Below are 11,906 nucleotides of genomic sequence, written 5' to 3' on the forward strand. Positions count from 1 at the left end.
AGCAGACTGACGAGAAGCAGCAGGAATAGAACCATATACTCATCCTGAACCAAAGTGGCCTGCTTTGGGTCTGTTAGGACTTTCCTCTTAAAAACTCCAGGACATAACAACAAGTAAAACTGAGATACAGAGTATTCAGCAAGCAATTGACACAGAAAGACAAAGACCACATGTAGAAGAGCTTTAAAATGTAGACTTGAAGACAGAAAAGTGATTAGCTGAAACTAATTAGCTCTAGAACACAGTCAGACGACGTCACATAACCTAACATGTCTACTGTGCATAACTAGTGAGGGGCTAGTGGTTCATCGACTGACCGGCTCAACTGCTACACTGGAAGCCGACTGACTGGCTAGATTCTCTCACCTCTAAACAATCTCCTCAACATTTACAGGGATGACGCTGTACGCCTTCTTGTCTCACTGTAGGGTTATAATGTAAATGCAGTAACCATAGATCATGTCACCCCACTCCATGAGGCCTGCCTGGGTGATCACGTGGCATGTGCAAGGACTCTTCTGGAAGCTGGAGCTAATGTAAGTTATGGAGAGAAATTAAGAATTTAACATTGCCTGACCGAGAGAACCGAAGTTCTCGTTTTCTGTTCTACCCTCCTTTCTTAGTAGTATTGAAAACCTAACAATACAAACAATGCCTCAGTCTTCCCAGGATACCTGCAGAGGAATTCCAGTCATTGTGTAGAGTGCACCAGTGATCTTTAGATTTTTTTTGTATTTGGGGGAATCAAAATAACAACAGAGGAGCATCTGTATCTTGTATCTTTGCGTATTTTCTGAACAAGTTTCTGAAAATAAATTCTCAGAAATCCTAGCTGTTGGTGCATGCCTGTATTCCTGGATCTTTGGAGGCAGGGTAATGAGAAGTTATATAGTAAGCTGGATGCTAGCTCAGGCAATATGATATACACACATACACACAAACAGACAGACAGACAGACACACACACACACACACACACACACACAATCTCAGTATAGAACCAATATCCCACACTTAAATACCCACAAGTAAAGTAGCCTCATTATTTCCTTTACTTTTGCATGTTTCTTCCCTTTTGGACTTATTGTTGAATGTGTGTAAATTCCATACTTGAATATTGGTTTTTCAATGAACAATAGTAAACTATCTGTTCCTGTGACTTTTCTCCCACATCACATTTCTACTTACCTCCTGAAGGATGAAAGCTTCTCTCGTTGATGTGTATGAAGCAAATTGCATTGTCATATGTACAGGTGCATGTTTCCCAATTAGCAGATCATGTAGTCTTAGGAACACATAAACAAGTTCCTGAGTCCTGCATGATTTATGAATCTCATTCTCAGATTTCGGGTTTCCTTTAGGCAAATGCGATCACAATAGATGGTGTGACTCCCTTATTCAACGCATGCTCACAAGGCAGCACAAGCTGCACGGAACTTCTTTTGGAATATGGCGCCAAAGCCCAGCTGGAGTCCTGTTTCCCATCTCCAACACATGAGGCTGCGAGTAAAGGTTAGCTCAGGTCCTATTGCTCTTCTTAATGTTTAACTCTAGTGTCCCCTCAAAACACAGCATATTCAAACATCATATTATAAATTTGGCATTGTATGGATGACTAATACAAAATTATTACAAAATTTGTTTTATCAGTGTTATTTTGAAATATTATTTCAATAAATTTATCATATGAAAAATAAAAAAAAGAAGGGAAAATATCTCCAGACATGCATACCCCTCTTTGTCTTTCAGTGAATGCTACTTCTGTGACAAACATGAGTGCAGGTACATGTTCAAAAGGAAAGCATCGACAGAAAATAAAGCTGCCTTTTCTTTGTGTTGGCAGGTCACCATGAATGTCTGGACATCTTGATATCCTGGGGCGTAGATGTTGACCAAGATATTCCTCACTTGGGAACTCCTCTTTATGTAGCTTGTATGTCCCAACAGTTTCATTGCATCTGGAAGCTTCTTTACGCTGGTACTTTTCCATTCTGTCCATACTCGGATAATTATTTGTTCCTCTAACTAAGCTTCTTTTAAAAGTCATATCTCAATGTGAAAATATTCTTGTTGTAAACATTGTCACTTATGCATATATAATCTAGTAAAACAACTTGTCTTTGATGAGACTACTTCAAAGCTCATGGATGGATATACACTCTCTACAGCCTGCATCTGAGTCACCAATACACTGTTGGTTACATAATTGAGCCATTCCTTGTAATCAGTCATAAAACTAAGATTCTCCAGACTGAATACAATATTGCTAAGTATGTCAACAAATCCCCCAAAGACTTAGTACTTGGATAACCTTATTGCCTACCAACCATAAAAACCCATGGACTATCCCAGATTTTGTACTTTCTGTCCTGCTTTAAAAGGCTCACTGCTTTCTCCACTAAGTTCCTCAAAGCTCGGCTTTTGCTCCATGAGAAACAATCCTAACCCATTGAGAATTTGGTGATCTCTCCCACATTAGAGCTGGAACTCCTTGGAGGTGGCTTGTGCCTCCCGTCATCACCTGTTTTCTCCAGAAGAGTGCCTCTCTGTCATGTGGTAGGCACTCAGGATATTCATGAATGAGACGCTAGGTTTTTATGGTGTTTGTCTTGTTTGTGACTAAAGTATACTATTTACTTCTAGTATACTTACACATATAATTTTAGCAACCCCTTAACATATTACTCACATTATCTTACTTGACCTATAAATGTCTTACAAGCAGGACTTAACATTCACTATTTTATTCACATTGCACATAGAATCTTAAACATGGATTCTGTTACTATTGCTAAATTGTTATTTCCTAGACAAATTAACCATACACTTAGTATAACAATACAATATATACTTTATCGTCCATCTTCATTTATAAAGAAATATTTTATTCACTAAATACTTTAACATATGTTAAAGAACATTGAAAATTGTTGTTAGCAATGGTTGGTTGGTTGCTATTTCAGGCCCCCTTTGCTCTCATAAAATTGATAAGCCTAGTGAAGTATATGATTTCTTTAGGGAAAATTGGCCAAGAAACATTTCTCCACTAGGTATTTTATATTTGTTTGAAAATACTGAAAGTGATTCTTTCTACTAAAAGTTGAAAGTACAAGAGAGCTATGAAGGAACTTAAGGTGAACAGATTGTTGTGGGTCTGTATAATTTTACCAACTATCAGAAAGCTGACTCAGAAAGCATATACAACCTTTATTAGCAGATATGTCTTGATTTCTGACTATATACCAGAAAATGGTATCACTATACTTTTATAGTGTTATATACCATCTATTTGTTATATAGTCATTGAATGACTCTTCTGTGCCAGACTTGTGGTAAAAGGAATAACTAAGCAGTAGAGAATTTTGCATGTTGGCTTATATTTTTCAATGAGAACATTTTCAAAAGTTTGAGTTTTTATGCAGCTATCATTGAAGTGTTTTTCCATTACTGAAGCCTTATGTCTTTATGTGTTTAGTGACTGAAATTACACAAGTGAACACTGGCAGGCAAATCTATATACATTTTACCTAAATGATTCACATATTTATATTCATGTGTTTTCAAAGAAACCAACAAGCTTTCTTGCTTTAAATGAAAAGAATGACAGTGATATTACTCCAAATAACTTTAAGAGCTGTTATCTATGATAAGAATAGGTATGTGTGAACTTAGTAATGCTTTTAAGCTGGTGAGACGGCTCAGTGGATAAAGACACTTGCCTTGCAAGCCCGGTGATCTTCAATTCAATCCCTGGAGACCATAAGAAGATGGAAGGACAGAACTGACTCCTTGAAGTTGTCCTGTGACCCAAACATGCACACTATGGCATACACACTTGCACACACATCTCAAGCATGCACACACATAGACACACAAACAGTAATAATAAATAAATAAGGACCTTTTCAAAATTATAAGTCTCTTTCTTCTGACATCTTCCCAGATGTCAGAAAAAATATCCTGAAAAGTATTTGAAAAAAATATACTAATGTGTATACCTCCACATCCAGAGGTAGCAAATTTAAGATTTTATGTATGATATATATGTCATGTTACCAGTAAAGGTCCTTTATGTACCCTTCCCCAAGTTGTCTTCCTCTCTTTTACATACAAAGGTAACTACTCATGTAATAATGGCTTTTTTATCATTCCTCTCTGTTTACATACAGGTGCTGATGTACACAAAGGCAAGTATTGGGACACTCCATTACATGCTGCTGCTCAGCAACCCAGTACTGAAATTGTGAACTTATTGCTAGAATTTGGAGCAGACATCAATGCCAAGAACACAGAACTTTTACGGCCCATTGATATGGCTATATCCAACAGTGCTGTAGAAAGAGTACTTCTTCAACATGAAGGTAGGGAGAATATATGGGAATGTTTATAAATACAAAAACATACTCTCCCAAAATAGATGGAAGTGAAAAGTGCTTTATTACTATATGAAGCAGCAATGACATAACATTTCAAGAATTTATTGTAAGAACCAAAAAATTCAACTTGGGTACCATGCAAGGAAAATATGACCATTCAAAGATTTTTACTGTATCTAAACTTTTATGTTCCCTTAGTAAAATATGTTGAACTTGTTTAAACAATGCATAATATGCATTTTTATGATGCACTATCTACTTACATGCACTATTTTTAAAAATATTTGAGTGCCCAGCATGGTGGCACACACCTTTAATCCAAGCACTTGAGAGGCACGGATAGACAGATCTGTGTGTGTTCGAGGCCTGGTCTACAAAGAGAGATCCAGGGCAGCTAGGGCTATTGTGCAGAGAAAGCCTGTGTTGAAAACAACAACAACAAAATTGAGAACTGGGTAATTGATCTGTAAGTCTAGCACATACCACACTAGGACATGCTGGGTCAGTTCTCCACTAATGAGCCAATGAGTCACATTTCCAAGCAGCTGAATCCCCTTCCCCAGACCCCACGTCATCCCTTTTTTTGATGTTGTTGTTGTTAGGGTTTCTTATATCTTGAGCTGGCCTTGAACTCACTAGATAGCCAAGGATGACTTTGAAATTCTAATCAGCAGGTGGTGGTGGTGGTGGTGGTGGTGGTGGTGGTGGTGGTGGCACACGCCTTTAATCCCAGCACTCAGGAGGAAGAGGCAGGCAGATCTCTGTGAATTTGAGGCCAACCTGGTCTACAGAGCGGGATCCAGGACAGGCATCAAAACTACACAGAAAAACACTGTCTCTAACCCCCTCCCCCCAACTCTAATCCTCTGAGTGTGCCTCTCAGTGCTGGGGTTACAGACATGTACCAGCAAGCAGTGCTGTGGATCAAACTAGAACTCCATGTGTTCTAGATAAATAGTCTTCCAACTGAACTCCATCCCAACCCATTCATTCCCCATTTTATAAGTCATGGTGCATGTTCTGTAGTGTGTTGTAGATGCATAATAAGGAAAGATTTTTTTTTTTTACCTTTAAGACTTTTTTCTTAAGCAAAATTTCTGAAGGTTAGTTCAGAATATAACTTTAATTTTAAAATTTTCCTTTGTGATATATATCTTGATTTTTTTGATTTAGATGTCCTTTAAAGATCAGAATTTGTCCTGAAAATTTCAGTGAAACAATAATTTTATAATCTTTAAGATAATTATGTCTTTAATTACTTATTTGTATTTTGTATGTGTGAGTGTTTTGCCTGCATGCATGTGAGTGCATTGCATGCCTGGTGCCTGCAGAAGTCAGAAGAGGGCACCAGATCCCCTGGAGTTAGAGTTAAGGATAGTTGTGGGCCATTGCATCCTGTGGGTGCTGGGAACTGAACCCAAGTCCTTGTAGGAGCAGCAAGTGCTCTTAACTGCTGAGCCACCTCTCCAGCTCTATGAAGGCTATAATGTTTTAAAGAACATATATGGGACATTTCTCAATCATATTTCAGGATCTCACAAGTAGAGGCACTATAAATAAAGACATTGGTCATTAGCCAAATTCATTTGCTGTTTTTATGCTGAGTTAATTCAGTTATCACATGTAAACATTCATTTTACAATTACCATGTTCATGTCTTCTTGTAGCGACCCCAAGTTCTCTTTGTCAACTCTGCCGACTACACATCCGAAACTACATAGGAAGACAGCGGTTCCATCTCATCCCCCAGCTCCAGTTACCAACATTGCTGCAGAATTTCTTACAGTATCGATAACACAGTAAAGAGTTTTGCATTCTTTGAAAATCAAACATTTCTATTTCATTTTCTTTTTAAAGTATAGAATGATATGGGTGAAGATGAATACAGTTCACCTGGGGAAGCAGTAAAATGTTAACCGACTTCCATTTGAAGAATACTCACTAGTACTCTATGAATTTTTATGGTCTTTTGGATTATAATATGTTTAAAATAGCTATACTATCTTAGCAATCTCAGTGTACCGTCTTGATTTAGGGGAAAGTGAGAATTTATCCATTTTATGTTTTTTATTGTAGAGCAGAAGAGAAAATTGCATACTTTTACTAAATTTTTAATTCAACTGTAAATTTCATACTATGTTACATTTTGAAGGATCTGTATTCTTCAGATAATGGATTAACTATAATTTTAGCTACTGCCATTGGTTATCTCTGTGTTTTTAATATTGACAAAAAAATTTTTAGAGCAGCAAATATGCTTTTTGAAATAAAGATGAATTATACACTTGCTGTTGTAATGATCAATTTACAAGAGAAAGATATTCTTTCCTCCTCTGTACAGAGATCTCAAATTTGCTGTCACATAGTAAGTAGTTTGTGACAGACAAAAAGGTTGAAGGACTGAAAGTTAGTCCTGCCCACACGTCAACAGTGTAGGAGGTCAAACACCTGTGAGGGCTATTTAAAGACCTTCTCAAGATGGTTCACAAGATCTGACACCAGTGCTCTCAGATGTTACTCTACTCTTCTAGTTAAAAAACCGTCAGTACCTAGCAATACCAGACTGAAGAAAACAGGCCATATGCCTCAGCGATGAAGTCCCCAGTTACATTCTGGGACCATCAATTCATTCGGTGCATGAGTTCTGCAATAACTGTCCCAGAAGAGTGGGTGCCAGGGATCCCTAACTCTGTCGTGTCTACACTTTAAGTGACTGGTCACTCTCTTGATAAGTGAATTCCTTGGCTTCAGTCTTTGAAATAGGGTCAATGGTCAAGGCAGCAGATGAATCCATTTCATATCCTGTTTCTTTTGTTTGACACCAAAAGGAAGAGGGCTTTCTGTCCATAAACAATCACATGGATCACTACTGCAGGGGTTCTCCACCTGGGGGTCCTGACCCACTTGGGGGGAGGGTCGAATGACCCTTTCACAGGGGTCACATACCAGATATCCTGCATGTCATATACTTACATTACAACTCATAACAGTAGCAAAATCATAGTTATGAAGTAGCAACGAAAATAATTTTATGGTTGGGGGTCCACAACATGAGGAACTGTGTTAAAGGGTGGAAGCATTAGGAAGGTTGAGAACTGCTGCTCTATCACAAGAAGGCTAGAAGATTAATACTCCCTAAGTGGAAGGTGATATACATGTGTCTTTGACTGATAAGGAGAGACCTGTGACTATGACACAGTGCCACCTACCAAAAACACACATCAGAAAAGACAGACGAGCAAACAAAAGATTTTTCCTTAGTGTGAATGCAGGTCAGCACAGCATCCTAAAGATGGTCATACTTACAATCCTACTGAAAGCTTTAACTATTCTTGAGAGGGCAATGTTTTGACTTAATTGTTCACGGAAATGTAGTTTTAAGATGCATGTGATGTGTGGAAGAGGGAGCAGAGCAGCAACATGATGTGTGGAAGTCTGTTTTCTGGCTGCAGTCTCATGAACCCCCTTTGATGTGAAGATCCTTTTGCTATAAATACATCCCAGCCCCATGGCATCTGGATAACACTTGCTTTCCTGACACACTCAAGGCTCAAAGGGGACAGCTGTTGGCAGGTGAACACACACACTGAGAGTGAATTCCACGGAAATCTTTGTGAAAGTTAGATGTCCTCCCCGGAAAAAGGAGAGTGAAAGTGGAGAGATTTGGAGTTAACAAAGTCAGTCAAGTGGTTTCCCCAAAGAAAGTGAGAGAGTAATGAATTGGCTGAGTTTGGCCAAATTTCACTTGGGAAAGGGAGCTTGGGATAACAAAAAAGTAAATAAATTCTGTTTAGAATAGACTTTTTGCAACATGAGCATGTAGTTTGTCCCATGGTCACTCCCAATATATGGTTTTCATAGGCCAAAATTATTTTAAAATGTTTTTGAGCCAGACGGTGATAGTGCATGCCTTTAATCCCAGCACTTGGGAGGCAGAGCCAGGTGGATCTCTGTGAGTTCGAGGCCAGCCTGGGCTACAGAGGGAGATCCAGGACAGGCACCAAAACTACACAGAAAAACCCTGTCTCTAAAACAAACAAACAAACAAACAAACAAAAAGAAATGTTTTTGAGCCCCAAAGTTACTTGTAAAAGGTAAGAGCTTAGATAATAGCTTTAATGATCAAATCTCTTGCCTTACAGAGGACTTGATTCAACCCCTCATAACCCATGTAAATGTTGAGAACTATGTGATTTGGAATACTTTGATTCTCTCTCTTTTTTTTTTTTGAGCTGAGGATCGAACCCAGGGCCTTGCCCTTGCTAGGCAAGCACTCTTCTCTTCACACATACACACACACACACACACACACACACACACACACACACACACACACACGGAAACACTGAGCTAAATTCCCTTGCAAAACTGAACAGTTAGAGGGGGTCCCAGGCTGACTCATTAATCAGAGTACAACATTGTAACAATCTTCAAGTTTGGAAGATAAAAAGATTTTTTTTATTTTTACTGTCCAGAAACTATGCAGCCAACTTTGTCCTCTTGTGAAGCCATTCATACACCAGTGAATAGTATGCACGGGGGAGAAGTCCTCCTTTCTGCTTAGTTGTGTGGGGATTTCTCAAGAAATTCCTTGAACTTAGAGTATAAGGAAAAATAGCCGCAGTACTGGTTAATTTTTGCCAAGTCGATACCAACGAGGGTCACCTGGGAAGAGGAAATGTCAGCTGAGGAATTTTCTCCATCAGGTTGACACATGGGATACTTTCCTTTTCGTTTGTTTCTTTTTTGATATTGTCATTTAATTAGAACACATCTCCATTCCTGTTCCTCTCTCCAAACCGTTCTTTATACCCTTTCTTGCTCTCCTTCAAATTCATGGCCTCTTTTTCTCATCCATTGTTACTGTATGGATATCATTAATGGATATAGGAAGGCCCAGTTGACTGGGGGCAGTACTACGCCTAGGCAGGTGGGCCTGTGCTGTAGAAGAAAAGTAGACCAGCAAACCAGAGGGGGAAGCCAGTAAGCAGCATTCCTCTGGGGTCTCTGCTTCAGTTCCTGCTTCCAGGTTCCTGTTTGAACTCCTGTCCTGGTTTCCTGGTATGATTGACTCTAACCTGTAAGATACAATAAACCTTGTTCTGCCCAAGTTGTTTTTGGTTAGTGTTTTTATCAGTGGCCAAGACAAAAAAAGCAGATCAACTTTTCACCCTGGGAAATGTCACCCGCCCTCTAGTCTCTTAAATCAGTGGTTCTCAACCTGTGGCTTGCGACCCCTCTGGGGTGTCAAATGACTGTTTCACAGGGGTCACCTCAGACCATTGGAAAGCACAGATACTTACATTCTGATTGATAACAGTAGCAAAATTACAGTTATAAAATAGCAACAAAAATAATTTTATGGTTGGGGCTACCACAACATAAGGAACTGTACTAAAGGGTCTCAGCATTAGGAAGGTCAAGAACCCATGGTCCAGAGAGATAAAAGTCCATCACTTTCTCAGCAGGGCAGCATGGCATCAGGCAGACAGCTGTGACAGGACGTTCAGAGTTCACATCTTCAACCCTGACCTCAAAACAGAGATAGACCATGGGGGATGACTGTGGGCTTTAAAACCTCAAAGCCCAGTTCCAGGGCTATACTTCCTCCAGTAAGACTCTACTCCCTGAACCTTCCCAACAGCGCCACCAACTGGCAACCCAGTATTCAAATGCAGGAACCCATGGGAGCCTTACTCAAACAACTACATGTGGCTATTCTGGGTCATGCTCCTCTGTACCTGTGGTGATATTTGACTTGTGCTGAAATGTGGTTATATTTTATTTGTATGTTAATAAATAAAGTCTTCCTGGAGATCAGAGGAAATGGCAAGCCATTTTCAGTACACAAAAGTCAGGCAGTGGTAGCACATGCTCTTAATCCTATCACTTAGCAGGCAAGGTCTTTGTGTGTCGGGAGTCTTCCAGAAGATCCATGAAACAGATAAGGCAACTCTTCAGGTTGTCTCTACAGAAAATAGAAAGCAAACAAAAACACCCTAAACAGAAACAAAACCCTCATACCTTTCACAATTTTTGACAGCATTGTCTCTAAACTTTAATGTGATGGGCAAGTAAACTGTTTCCAACGATTCAAAATAAAACTCTTTTCAATATTAGATCTTTGAAGGGTTTCAGTAATTATACCCCATTTCTTGGCCAAATTCAAATGAGAGCATGGAGATATTTGCTCTCTGCCTCTAAGATCAGCAGAGATCTGTGGGGTCTTAACATCTCACAGTTACACTATTCTTCGCATTTATGATACTACACTAACTTAACCCAATGAACACGAAACAGCTAGTTCCTTAGATGCCTTAGTAACAGCTAAGTAAGCTAGCAGTAAGGAAAATCTTTTCTTCAGTTATCAGTCAGCATCATGTCAGAAAAGAGAAGTTGCTCTGTGTACCAATCCCTGAGAACTTAATGTAAGGAACATGTTAAATCGATGCTTTAAAACTGAACAACTGAAATGGGAACATCAAACTACTACTGCTATTGATGCTTCTGGCAGCAATTATCAACCTCATTGCAGATTTTGAGGTCATAAGCAACTGGGGTTTGGAGGCAACGCTTTATAAAATCAGAATTCTGAGCAGAAGGTGTCTACAGCTAATGCTGCATTTCAGCTCCTGGGGACCACCCCAGGACAAAATCTGGGTCTCACACTTCTAAGGAGGACAACTTGTGGGCGGGTGCTAAAATCCTTATAAGAGCATAATAAAGCCAGGCAACAATGAAAAAAAAAAACAAAAAACAAAAAAACAAAGGAAGAAAAATTGGATTGGATGCTAGAAGCAACTGCCAGTGCCAGGTGAGGTTTTGTTTCTATGGTAACGTGAAAATGAACAGCAAGCAAATGGGAAACTGCAGTTCTTCCTCTAGGCCCCTGGGTTCTCCAGACTCCTTTATTGGCAGAGTTTACCAAATGTTTAGCAAAAAAGAAGTCATACTCCAGAATCCCAGCTCAGAAGCATAGAGAGTATGTGGTAACTGACACATTACCGAAATAAAATTCTAACTTCAGAGTAAGACTCCAGAATTAAACCCCAGTGGATGGCTAATTTACCTTTGTAAGTCTTAGCAACCACATCTAGGGTTAGTCTTGATGCATAGACACTTTCTATAAGCCTAATGGGTAATTCATTCCCTGAGGAAATATCCATGGATATGTTAACACGAAAGGGTGAAAGTTTCATGGGGTCCCACACCTAGAACTACAAGAAACTTCTGACTGCTGAGAGAAGCAGAGTTAGCTTCCCCCAGGGATGAGCCCCTTTATTGGCTTTCCAATGCAGAGTGGCCAGTTTTGAAACCATAGATACACCACCAAGAAAAACAGACTCAGCAGTGTGTGTGTGTGTGTGTGTGTGTGTGTGTGTGTGTGTGTGTGTATTCCCCAAATTTGCCTTACATTAACTTAACCCAATGAACAAGAAGAAGTTTGTTCCTTAGCTGCCTTAGTAAGAGGTAGGTGAGCTACCAGTAGGGGAAACTTTACTTCATATATAGAGATCTGTGCATACGTATC

At 39.3% G+C, this 11,906-nt stretch overlaps 1 protein-coding gene across 2 annotated transcripts in view; it reads left to right on the forward strand.

Moving 5' to 3' along the window:
* Nucleotides 1-6,664, forward strand: part of Asb5 (ankyrin repeat and SOCS box containing 5) — a 35,399-nt gene extending 28,735 nt beyond the window's left edge. For both annotated transcript variants that reach the window (XM_036166758.1, XM_036166757.1), the window contains exons 3-7: nt 429-536; nt 1,361-1,511; nt 1,843-1,977; nt 4,169-4,360; nt 6,043-6,664. In XM_036166758.1, the coding sequence (XP_036022651.1) occupies nt 429-536; nt 1,361-1,511; nt 1,843-1,977; nt 4,169-4,360; nt 6,043-6,170 (714 nt within the window). In that variant the 3' untranslated portion in view covers nt 6,171-6,664. The remainder of the gene's footprint in view (nt 1-428; nt 537-1,360; nt 1,512-1,842; nt 1,978-4,168; nt 4,361-6,042) is intronic.
* The last annotated feature ends 5,242 nt before the right edge of the window (nt 6,665-11,906 follow it).

This window comes from Onychomys torridus, chromosome 17 (assembly GCF_903995425.1).
Source record: "Onychomys torridus chromosome 17, mOncTor1.1, whole genome shotgun sequence".
NCBI classification, from domain to species: Eukaryota; Metazoa; Chordata; class Mammalia; order Rodentia; family Cricetidae; genus Onychomys; species Onychomys torridus.